We start from the raw sequence: 12,776 nt of genomic DNA, 5'->3' as shown, positions 1-12,776 counted from the left end.
CCTGTGGGGTTTGCTCTGGTTGTTGTTGTTTGTTTAAATACATCTCACTATCCCTTAAACACTGTATCCCCATCAACTGGAGAAGGTGATATTTTTAATCTTGGAGATCTCTATTATGCCTCTTCCCTAGGGCCTATTTGGTTTTCACAGTCTTGAATAGGACATGGAAACTGTATTTTCCATGGAAACTTATTTTCAGTCTTGTAGGAGAAGGGCCATACAATTTCCTGAGTGTATCCATCTGTGCCTCTTTTCATCAGTCTAAATATTAGCATATCCCTCATTCATTTATCTCAGCTGCCTCCCATGCCCCAGGATCAGTGGAGGGTGTAGAGGTGACAGGAGCTGCAGAGGACTCTGAGAATGGAGAGAGGAGAGTCATCATGACTTAGGGGAGAAGGAGGATCAACTCAGACATTTGCTGAGTTTGTCCGAGTGTAAACTGTCCAACCTGGGACTACCGGTAATATTTAGTGAGTTCTGCTCCTCTCTGAGCCAGGCTGGTGGCTTGGCTATGTGCTGTCTGTGCTTATGTGGGTCCCTGGTTCCTCCAAGGAGAGGAAAGCCTACATCTGTGGAGCCAGAAAAACCACTTGTCCATGTATGGAGACACTCGTGTTTTTACTTTTGTTTTATCTTGTCTGTCTTTCTTCCATGTAAATGCAGAGTTGTTTCATCTGTACTTGTCCCATTTGTATGTTGCAGGATGTCAAAGTCTTTAGTGAAGATGGGACAAGCAAAGTGGTGGAGATTCTAACCGACATGACAGCCAGGGACCTGTGCCAGTTGCTGGTTTACAAAAGTCACTGTGTGGATGACAACAGCTGGACTCTGGTGGAGCACCACCCACAACTGGGATTAGGTAGGGGACTGGTTTCCTGGCTTGGGAACAGCACCTGGGGACTTCAGTGTGTGATCAAATGGGTATGCACAGCCAAATGTAAACGTGTCACCATTTCCTGCCACATGCTCTCCACTCCTTCTGGTCCCTTTCTTTTAAATTTGTTTTCTTCCTTCCAAGTCCTCTCCCTCCCACACTCTGAGAATCTCTCTTTAGAATCTCAAAGCAGTAACTTCACAAAGGCTTAGCCCAGGCAATCTATGACTTGGTTCTTCTCCTAGATGCCTGGAGCCCTGGGGGGCTTGCTGCCCACCTTCAATTGGAGCCCTTCTCAGAGAGTAGAGTAGCTCATCCTGAGGATAGGAAGAGGGGAGGCATGGTTCCTATGCAGTAGGAACACGGAGTCTCACAGGAATATGTATAATCTGAGGTGATGCCTACACTGTGTGTGCATGTGTGCACAGGCATGCATATGTCTGTATCTTACCTACAGAACAAGAACACATTTTATACCATAGAATATTTGGAACTATTTCCAAATAGGCCTATTTCTAGAATTTGCTAGGGTGTGCTCCCCCGCCCCCAATTGGTTCATCTTGGGTAAAGAAGCTTGTCAGACTTTTTGTTTAAATTCTTATTTGCATGAAGTCTGAAGCCTGTAAAATCATATGCAGGTATTTAAAAACAATTTTCACTCAATTAAGTAATAATTTTCTCATGTCTTCTGTGTCTCAAAAGAGAGATATCAAATTCCAGTTTTAAGTTCTTCTTATAACTCTTTTGAAAGATTAGTAAAGTGGATTGCAACCTCTTGGCTTAAAAAATTCACTGACTTAACTGGCACTCTTCCAGCAGCTAGCATACAATTTTAAGCATAGGAAGTGTGATGTGAGCCTGAGTTACTATTTCCTGCCTTTCTTGGGACTTTTAGATACCTGTAATGGTTTGAAGCAAGCAATTAGAACCCTTGTTAGTTGTTTTACTTACTTTTCCCATCACTATGACAGTTAAAAAAAAAAGGTAGTTTTGGTGTGGGGCGGGGGTCTTACTGTTTAAGGATTGGGGCAAGTCGTGGCAGCAGAATTACATTTCATCTCAGTGAAGGAACAGAGAGGGATGGTTGCTAGCTCACCTTGTTTCCTGCTTTGACTGAATTCTGGACCCTGTGAGGACTCTCCACCTAGACTCCTCCTGGCTCAAACCCCTCTGGAAAATCCCACCACACATTATGCATGTTTCCATGGTGAGTCTAAGTCCAGTCATATGACAGTGAAGCTCAGAGCCTTTTCCATTCTCACTACCTACCTTCTGCCATATTCCTTCACCTGCTCCATAATGAGTGACTATGGGGGGCAGGGTCACATTGCTCCCATGGAGATGACTGACCCCTGTCAGACACTATGAATGGACCTTACAGTGCTCTATTACAGCCATCAGCAATATCTGTTGACTAAAATTTAAGTGTTTCCTTTCTATCCGAAAAAGGCTGTGACAAGCCCTTCTTAGGTGTAGTCTGTGGCTATAATCGCATACAGCTAGGACTGAGAAAATGGACGTAGATCTACATGGAGTTCTTAATGTACAGGGGATGGTCTAGAAATTTCAATTCAAGGGTTTCTTATTAGAGCCCTTGGTTTCTAGGCACCACACAGTGGATAAATCAGATGTTAAGGCTTTGCAAATAACCAGACAAAGAGTCCTTACTTTGAGCCAGTAGGGGAAAGGGGGCACATCCGTGCATGTACATCCTCCTTAGGGCTGTGTTTCTGTGTCCCTCTCTTTGTTCTTTTCTCTTAGCCATAAATGTGTTCAGTTTAATTTAAGACAAATAGTGCTTCACTGTAAAATCAAATGAAGATGGGAAAAAGCAGGGATGAGGGGTGTGGAGTAAATAAAATTATTTAAAAAGAAACAAGAACCTTCAGGTTAAAAATTGGGTTCTATTTGACCAAAAAGGAAATTAGTGATCCTCACACGGCCAGAATCTAGAGGAGCTGGCTGTGTCCAAATGTTCTTCCTCAGGTATCTTTTCCAAGCCAGTTCCTCTCTTGTTAGGGACAAGTGAAACACATTTTCCGACTGGGCTAGATTTTCTAGAGCAACTCCAACACAAGCTCAATTTCGGCCTGCTCATTCTCATCCTTCTCTCCTTGTGAGGGGTATGCGCGCACGCATGCGTGCGTGCGTTTGTGTGTGTGTGTGTGTGTGTGTGTGTGTGTTGATTCAAACCTATCATTTAAGTAAAAGACAAAAAAGAACAGAGCTAATTAGCCCTTTAAAAGGAAATCCTGTTTCTGCCACAGCTCCACAGCAGTCGCTTGTCAGAGTCCTACTCCTGGAAAGGTGTGGCAGCGTTTTGCGGTTCCTCCCAGAAAGCCCTACTCACATCTTAGCATTAATCTACCCTGGTGTGGATGGCTGAACCACAGGCTTGTGGAAGGCTCTTTGTAATGGATGTTGCTTTAGGGTGTGTTTCTGGGTCCTGGCCTGAAAAGTGGGGCCTCACCTATGCTCAGTGTGGAACCACCCTGCCCCACATTCCTGGGAATCCCTGTCTCCATGGAAATGATTCTCTTAGGCAGTCGTATGTTGAGTCTTCTCATTAGGGAGGAAGCCACACAGGGAAACTGTGTGCACGTCTTTCAGGCAAATCCTAACGCAGACCATGGCCTAAAACTGGGGCGGTGGGAGCACAAGGATAGCATTCTGATCGTTTTAGTTCCTAGGTGACCTCGGATTAAGGTTTTCAAAACAATAACTATGCTGATTTTAGCTGATCTACTGGAAACTTAATATCACACCTTTAAAGTGGAGACAGTGGCAAAGGCAGCCTATGTGAGCTGACTCCCTTTTTTGCTAGAGGAGTCTGTAATTTGTGTGTGGTGTGTGTGTGGTGCACAATGTAAATAATGTGTATGCATATAACGCACAATATCTATAATGTATATGTAATGTATATGATGGATATGGTTGCTGGTCATCTGCTGGACTGATGGAGAAATAGTAACAGTGCTGTTTCTACCCTATCTGCCTTGTACCTATGAGTAATGTCTTGCATTTCCCGTGGTGGGGGCAGATTCTCCAGTCCTTCGAGGTCTTTTTACATGCTGTCTTCCTGATTAGGACTTCCCATACCTCTGTGTGTAGGAACAGTCCGGCAGGGGAGTGGGGGGCAGCCCCTTTTGTCTAAGCATGTGAGCCACAAACTTCTACACTCTCCCTTTCCTCCAGAACAGTTTCTCACAAAGACAACACAGTGACAGAACATAGTCTTCCCCAACGAGTGGCACTTGAAAATGGGATTGCAATGTAGGGTCAGTTGGCACTAGGGCTCTCACATCCAGCCCCAGACACATTGCAAGCATCAAGAAGGAAGTGTGCTGGGCTGGGGAGCAGGGGCCGTGAGGTTAGAAAGGAGAGAGTCCTTAAATATCCTACACAGCACAGAGGAATACTGTAGCTTGTGTGAATTAGATAGGAACCCCCAGAGCGAGAAGTGGCTTCCTGGAGGCTGTTTACAACTTTGTGTTTATTCCAGGCAGGGGCTGCTGTGCCTTGGAGCCCCTTTAGACCCTCAGTTCCCCGGATGGAGCCTGCTGCGGGTTGCTGTTCTGTCTATGGCTCCCTTTCACCCGTTAAAATATATGGATAGAAGGAAGGCTGCGGGGTGGCTTGGCGTCAAGGTGACTTAGACAGATTTCCCCGCCAGTGCCATGATTCACAGACAGTCAACCCAGAGGCCTGACACTTTCTACCAGGCGGGAGTGGGTAGGGGAGGATGGCTGAGCCAACTGAGAGGCTGCACTGAGCCTCGGTCTGTTCTCTCTTCTACTCGATTTTTCCATGCTACCTGGCCTGGACAGGCTTCTCCTGAGGCACTAAGTAGCTGTGTCCTTTAAAAGCAAAGAAGTACAATTTCCTTTTGGAGTTGTCTGATGCTCAAGCCCCCTTTTCCCCCCAGAGTGTGATAGTGATACAGATGCTGAACATAGTTTGAGAAATTTGAAAAATAGCAAATGGCCTCTGAGGACTCTCCACTTCTTTCACATGAACACAATGTAGTTTGCGAGTAGCCTGAAGAGCAGCAGCGTTTGCTGCAGTTTTACTCAGGACCCCTGGAACAGCAGGAAGTCCACAGGCAGCCACTTGAAGGTAACAAGTTGTAGGCAAACGCCTGTGCCTAGAGGCATTCCATAGCAGCCTGAGGCCACCAGCTCTGAAGCTGTGAGCAAGGGCTCAGCAGGGATTCTCCAACTGTTCCCCACCCCCGCTTTACTGAGGAAGGAAACAGGAGTTGACACTGCAGCTGGTTTGCATGAAGAGCCACAGTGAGGCCCCTCTGGGGTCAGCAGACTAGGGGTGGGGGAGAAGCGTGATCTTTTAGGGCTGCTTGGGCCGGCCAGCTTGGCAGTCACCGGTTACCTGAAACCGCAGTGGGGCCCAGTTTCCCCCGCCTCCTTCTCCAGGCACATGCCCTTCCCCCCTCCTCCCCCTGTGTACGTGCAGTATGTGCCGCTTCTCCAGGAGCTCTCCCAGGCAGCTGCTGTTAAGGATCAGAGCTGTATAGACCACAGCATTGGTCTTAGCTGGGACGCTCCCCACAGAGCCCGCTGTGCCTCCGCAGAGTTCTTTGGAAAGCACAACACGTTTGATTTAGAGCTAGCCACTACTTGGGCTGCTGCTACCTCCCTGTTTTACTCTGCATTTTAAAATATTTTAGTCTGTAAAACAACCACCTACAGGCTATTGGGTTGTTTTAAGTTTGTTTAAAATATTTTCTCTGAGTAAAACTCCTAATGGAATTCGCTGATCTGGTTTTGGACAAGAAAGTCCGTTGAAAATGAATGAACTTAAGCCTGGCTGTCTTTAAACCATGCATCACAGTTTTAGTCAGCGCTTAAGTCGTATGTGGTTGTTCGCATATGTCTTGAGGAAATATAACCCTTGTGTAAACACAAGCATTCATGTGTTCCAGGGAGAATTCTCCCAGATAGAAGTAAATGGAAACTATTCTAGGTTTGCATCAAGCGCGACTTTTCATTTTCTGTAAGATTTGTGGATGCCATGGGGACAAATCTGGTTTTAAATATGTTTCTAGCAAGTTGTCCCCTCTTGTAGTATCAAAATGAAAGCCCAGAATCCGCTCTTGGTAACAAAGGTGGTCCTCCAAGAGCGGTGCCATAGCCACAGATCTCTTCAGTAACAGAACTTCTTCCTCCTGGTTCTGAGAACTTTAAAGTGCTTTTCCTGAGCGTCTCTCTTCCTTCCCCAGTGAGGCTTTTCCAGGGACTTAGCTCTGGCAGCGTGCAAAGACAGGCAGTTGGGACTGAGGATAGAACTCCCCGTGTTCACATAATCTGTGTGCGCCTGCTGGCATCAGGTCACACACTCAGCCTGGGGTGGACTCACTGATACAGTTTATTCTGTTGTCTGATGTGGTTAGTTCTCTGTCACTATCACCTCCGTTACAGCTTTTCAGGAGTTGTGTGGGAGGAGCTCTGATCTCCGTTCAGTGACAGAACGGCACAGCTCCTCGGAGCCTGTTATTCCTATCAGGGGGGAGCAGTCTGAGTTCTTCGCACTCAGAGAAGTTCAGAGAGGGGGCTGTGCAGCCTTTACAGACCCTTACATAAGGTGTTCTGAGAGGCTCGTGCGTGCCTGCCTGTACACCATGCACAGTGAATGCTCTGTGCGAAGAATGTTCTTTTCCTTGCCTTCACACATAATCCAGCTGGTGCATACATTCCATGATATGGCCAGTGCTGACTAGCTCGGCATGAACAATGACTGCTTTGTACACCCTGTGCTTATGGTGTCTTGTCCGCAGCTCTCCTGGTCTTAACACCTGTATGCCCTCTGCTCTCACCTGCCCTGCCTCTTGCAGGTCCCCCCTTGCCTGGGGAATCTTTGCTTTTGAGTGTTTCCCCAGCTGTGATAGTATGTTCACTACAAGAGTTAAAATTTTGTAGTATGAGGGCAAAATCATTTGTGACTCTCTCATTAATGTTGTGTCAATTCCAAGTGTAAAAGAAGTACATACAAGTCAGTACTAACCTGAATTTTGCATTTTATTGAATTTTAAGACTTCTTTTAGATATCAGTCAGCAAATTAAAGAAAGACTTAAATTTAGTGTCATTCCTGGCACACTCGTTGTTCTCAGTGCTTAAAGAAGAGGTCTTTGACCTTGTAAAATTGCCCTAACCCATCTCAAATGTGATACTTCTCCCTGCAGAGAGGTGCCTGGAGGACCATGAGATTGTGGTCCAAGTGGAAAGCACCATGCCAAGTGAGAGTAAATTCTTATTCAGAAAGAACTATGCGAAGTACGAGTTCTTTAAGAATCCGGTGGTAAGTCTCTTTCTTGAAATCTTGGAATTTGTAGTTGGGTTGAATAGAAACTGATTTTCAGATGGCTAGCTGAGACATGGGCTTAAAGAGCTGGGTTGCCATGTAATCAAACTGGCCTCATACATGACCTGATGGTAGCTGGATGTCATGGAGACTGTCTCCTTCCTCAGAATGAGGAGGACTGTTGTCTAAATTACAGATGATCACGATCACACCTGGAGAATTTCTAATGTTGATAGACTTGCCATCTGTAATAACACTTGGTTTTCCCGTCTCTTAGAACTTCTTCCCGGATCAGATGGTGACTTGGTGCCAGCAGTCCAATGGCAGTCAGGCCCAGCTTCTGCAGGTACTGAGCAAAAACTGAATTCTCACTGAAACAGACTTGCTGGAAGTTTGAAATAAGGAGCAGATTCCTGAAATGCTCCGTCTTCTAAGGAAACTTACGACATTGTGTCTACCCCGTCATGGGAGCCATTTGCTTCTCTCTGTTTTAGTACGAATTGCTGTGTTCCACACAATACAAACTTTGCTGGGATTTTAAGTTTGGAGGAAGAAAAATTAGTCTAACTCCTCCCCTTAAAGTATTTTAATAGTTCAGGAAATGTCAGCCATATGTAATAAGATAACTGCTTTTGTTATTTTATATGCATATTGCCTAATTTTAAAATTTTGTGCCTTCACAGAATTTTCTGAACTCAAGCAGCTGTCCTGAGATCCAAGGGTTCTTGCAGGTGAAGGAGCTAGGACGTAAGTCCTGGAAGAAGCTGTACGTGTGCCTGCGCAGATCTGGCCTGTATTACTCCACCAAGGGGACTTCAAAGGTTAGTTTTCAAACACTCCACTTCTCCCTGCACTGAGTGTGTTTGCTGTAGACTTGGGCTTAATTTTAAAATGCCCCTGAACCTCTTTTATGCTAGCATTGACTTCCTAATGAGAAGTTTACACAATCACTATACGCAAAGGGACCAGTGTACTGGTCTACCAGAAACTGGACGGCAAAGCACAGCAGCTCCTTTGTCACATCGCTCCTCTAGATGCCTTGGATCCCTACTGCTGAATGCAGACCTTCCTGGCTGACTCAGACAGTGCAGGGGCATACTTGGATTTCATGTTTTGGAACTTCAATCCAAGCTGGCCATGGGCTTAAGCCTGGATTGCTGTCCTATGTTTCCGAACAAAACATGGTTTTCCTTCTGCTTAAGCAAATGTTAAGAACTGCATCGTTCATAACACACAGCTGGAGTTTTGTTTTTTTTTTTTTTTTTTTTTTTTTTAGCTTATGTTATGGTATGGATTCCATGCTATCATTTCAGCTTTGTGTGTATGACCAGTGGGAAGAGGTGGCAGATGCAAAGTGACTATAAGTCTCAAAAGTGAGCTTTCAGCACTGTAGACTTTTCCCAGCCAATGTGACTTCACGTTTGTTTGCCTGCTGTTTTGCAGGAACCCAGACACCTGCAGCTGCTGGCTGACCTGGAGGAAAGCAGCATCTTCTATCTGATTGCTGGAAAGAAGCAGTACAATGCCCCTAATGAGCATGGGATGTGCATTAAGGTACTCCACAGGGTGCTGCCATGGGCTAGGGCTGGGAACTATGCAGAGGACTTTTCTCCTTCCAAGCAGAAACCGTTTCCCCACTCCTCCTTGCACTACCACCACCCCCACCCCACCCACCCCCGCCACTGGCCTTACTGTGTGCTTAGGATTGAATGGTTTTTGAATCATACAGATGCTTGAGGAAAGTAGGCACATGGTTTCAAGCAGTCTCTAGGGATCTTAGAACGCTAAGAAGACTTAGAAGGCCGAGAGACATAAAGAAGAGTAATCAGAGTCTACTTCAATCTAGCTAAGTATGAAGTAACCTTGGGAGGGCTAGGAGAACCAGAAAACCACTGCCTTTCTTTTCTCTACATTCCACATGTGTTTGTTTGTTTGTTTGTTTGTTTGTTTGTTGCTTTTTGAGACACGGTTTCTCTATAGCCTTGGCTGTCCTGGACTTGCTTTGTAGACCAGACTGGCCTCGAACTCACACCCCTCTGCCTGCCAGATTGCTGGGATTATAGACATGCGCCACTGCACCCAGCTCCAACATATCTTTTAAAATGTCTACCGAGTACAGGGTGGCCCTTCACTCCTCCATCTCTCCAAAGAGAGTTTGCATGGAAGCCCAGTTCAGTGTACTTCTGTAATTATCTTATCACTTTGCACATGGCCCTGTCTGTTCTATGTGACTACAGGGACGGTAGGGACCTTGGGCTCTTAGCTCCACCTCTGCCTGCCTTGCTCAGTGGTGTCACTGGTCTCACCTGGATTTCCACTGATGGTCATTGTCAAGGCTTCGTGACATTCAAGACCCTCAAGGGATTTCCCATTTGCCAGCTAGCCTCTGCAAGGGACCTCCAGCCTTTGAAGCCTGAGGAGGTGACCTTGAAGGTTTTCCTCCCTAACTCAGCAGCAGGCAGTTAAGTAGTTACATTCTGAATGCCAGTGTCCCCTCCATAGCACTGCACATTTTCCTCTTTGTCTCACTGCGCTAGCCATGTTCACAGTCTTCTGAGGATTAGTTCTGTACAACTCCTGGAATTTCTTGTCAAGAGAGGCACTCTTCTTCAGCTGAGTGATTTGTAACTGCAACTAGCTCAAGGCTAGTCTATGACTAGTTGTTTAAAAAGGCTTGTCAAACCAGTGGTGGCTAAACTGGACAAGGGACACTTAGGCCTTTTGATGTTTTCTCTGCTTGGGTAACATCCAGCAGACTGCCTATGGTTTGAGGGCAGTCTTCTCTATCTTAACGCTGGGTGCCTGCTTACTCACTGTTGCACTGATTGGGTTTTCATTTTTCCTCTAGCCAAACAAAGCGAAGATCGAGATGAAGGAGCTGCGTCTGCTTTGTGCCGAAGATGAGCAGACCCGTACTTGCTGGATGACAGCCTTCAGACTCCTCAAGGTATGTGACTCAAGACTGCACAGGCTGCATCTCGTGCAGAACAAGCAAATGGATGTGGGTCCATGCTGGCACAAAAATGCTCTATGGTATTTCTACCGAAATTGGTTTATCAACTGTAGTTGTACAGTTTTCTACAGAAGCCAGCCATGAAAGAAATGCTTGGTATGTGTTAAAAACAATGAGATTTTTAGGTGTAGTGGACATGCCTAGGATCCAAGCAATTGGAGGTGAAGATAGGAAGATTGGTGAGTTTGAGGCCAGCTTAGACATTATACAGAGACCCTTCTAAAAAAAATAAACAAATAAACGAATGAATAAATAAAAGGTTGGTTAATGTTCTAGAAAAACTAATTTAAAAAAATAAGTGTATAATTATATTAGCATATCCTTTATCTTTTTGTGTAGATGAAAGAGAAAACCAAAATATGCATTTGACTTTGTAGTACAGGAAGAAGAAAGGTTGCTGAGAGAAAGGTAGCCCCACTATGCAAGTGCAGATAGATGCTAGGGATGACCTATATATTGGTTATAGGTCTGATTTTTTTTTTTTAATCTAAAAATGTATATATATATTTTAAAGGAAACAAAAGAAAACTGGAAAAAATGGTATTGCACACTATAAAATAATGTATTTTATTGATCTGGCAATACATAATAAATCTAGTAAGTATGATCCAGTTCTTAACCAGTGTGCCATACGTCAAAACTCATAACTAATCCCAGGAGAGGAAGTGGGTGGAACTGACTGTAACAACACTAATTGGCTTTATCATTACGTGCAAGTCATGAGATCTTACATATGCTACCATGACACCATTAGCCTGTTCTGGACATCCGTGCCTCTGCACCCAACCTCATATGCTCCTCACAGCAGCTTTGTGTCATAACTGTCTCATTCACAGGTAACAGCACTGAGGCTGGAGGTGTGGCCGCTGGGGTGTGGCGGAGCCAGCTTGAGAGCAGCATTCTGGCTCCTGAGCTCACTTCCTAAGTACTGTGCTTTGCCGCCCTCCCTGAGAGCCTGGGGCAGTTGCATGTCCACTTCCTGTGTTGTTTTATTTTGGTTTGGTTTGTTGTTCTGATACACGGTTTGTATGTGGCCCTTGCCAGCTTCAAACTCAATCCTCCTTGCCTCAGCCTCCCCATTACTTGGAATAGATCTGATTCTGCATTGAGTTCTAGTGTCCTGGCTACTTTGCAGGTATCATTTGATCTGGTGATCCACAGAGTACAAGAGTCTCAGGAAACATTTTGAATGGGCCTTTCTCTCTTGCAGGAGGCAGTGCCATACTTAGGCATGGCCTACCAAGCAGCCAGTCTCCGATGAGGTTATTGTAGAATTTTTCTGTGTCTGTCATAACTCCTTGTGCTTGAAGATCATTGTCATCCCTTAGCAGGTCATAGGATATGGGCATCATCTATCAGTTTGTCTATCTTTTGCAGAATTAAGGATTAAGCCTAGGGCCTCTGACACACTAGGCAAGCACTCTACTGCTGGGCTCTATCCCCAGGCCTCTTTTTACACTTCATCTTGAGACAGATTTTCAGTAGATTGCCCAGGCTGGCCTTATGCTTTCCCTGTATCTGAAGCAGGACTTGACTGATTCTCCTGCCTCTCTCTGCTGGGGTTACACCTGTGTAATCTCTTCTTTCTTGATGCCATTCTTCCTTGTGGCTCCGTGTGTGAACGTGGCAATGCCAAAGGCTGGGAAAGCCACCACATGGGGAGTTTAAATTGAAGAATGTGGCATAGATAACAAAATATCAGGCTGTGTCTTCTCATGGTTGGCGTGAAGGTCTTAGTCTATAATACAAGGAAAGGTCCTTGAGCTTCATCCTCTCCGACACTGTCACCTGCTAGAAATGGACTGATTGTTTGTTGTTTGTTTGTTTAATCTGGAGAAAGTGAATTAACATGTAGATTTCATTGCTTTATTACAGCTGTCAACATAGAAACCCTGGAATTCTAAATTATTGTGAAAAGTCACCTCCCACCATCTTCATTACCATTTCTGATTAGTGGGTGTGGACTTGGTGGCAGGAGTGTTGAAACAGTAATTTATATCATATTGTGATCCTAGGACACTTGGGAAGGAAAACCTTGGTGTTTAAAATTAATCAAGGACCTCCTTACATCCTTAAGTGCGTGCACAGGTTTGCTTTCCTTTAAAAGTAAAAGTAAAAAACTAAAGGTATTGCTGTGCTCATCATCATAGATTTTCAGAGGACATAGGGTCAGATTTTGTTCCTCATCCTTTCCTATTACATCATTGAGTCATTTCTTGGACACCGGACTATGCCAAAGTGTTAGCAAATTGTAACAGTTACCTACTTTTCTTACCCTCCCTCCTTCTCTGAAAGTCTCTTAGACTGATGTAAAAATTCCCCCCACAAAATGTCTTGCTGTGTCAGCACAAGAGCCTGTCATTGTGGTTGCTTTGGTTTTAAATTACCCCACCCTGAAAAGGCAATTAGGTTCATGTTCTGCAAGACAGCAGGACCACCAAGAGGCACGAGGAGCCTCCTCTGCCAAAGCACTGTGACAGTAGGACCAGCACGCAGGAAACAAAGAAGAAATTCACTGCAGCGCTCTTAAGCAGCTAAATGCGGGGATCAAAGTCACCTCCGAAGTGAGA

At 45.1% G+C, this 12,776-nt stretch overlaps 1 protein-coding gene across 2 annotated transcripts in view; it reads left to right on the top strand.

Annotated features, from left to right (window-relative positions):
* Grb10 (growth factor receptor bound protein 10) overlaps nucleotides 1-12,776 on the top strand; it is a 119,186-nt gene that overhangs the window by 95,828 nt on the left and 10,582 nt on the right. For both annotated transcript variants that reach the window (XM_051165039.1, XM_051165040.1), the window contains exons 6-11: nucleotides 706-862; nucleotides 7,075-7,190; nucleotides 7,471-7,539; nucleotides 7,877-8,014; nucleotides 8,637-8,747; nucleotides 10,042-10,140. In XM_051165039.1, the coding sequence (XP_051020996.1) occupies nucleotides 706-862; nucleotides 7,075-7,190; nucleotides 7,471-7,539; nucleotides 7,877-8,014; nucleotides 8,637-8,747; nucleotides 10,042-10,140 (690 nt within the window). The remainder of the gene's footprint in view (nucleotides 1-705; nucleotides 863-7,074; nucleotides 7,191-7,470; nucleotides 7,540-7,876; nucleotides 8,015-8,636; nucleotides 8,748-10,041; nucleotides 10,141-12,776) is intronic.

Source organism: Acomys russatus, chromosome 22 (genome assembly GCF_903995435.1).
Source record: "Acomys russatus chromosome 22, mAcoRus1.1, whole genome shotgun sequence".
Lineage (NCBI taxonomy): Eukaryota > Metazoa > Chordata > Mammalia > Rodentia > Muridae > Acomys > Acomys russatus.
The sequence above is the reverse complement of the archived record's forward strand: the minus strand, read 5'-3'. Positions and strand labels throughout refer to the sequence as shown.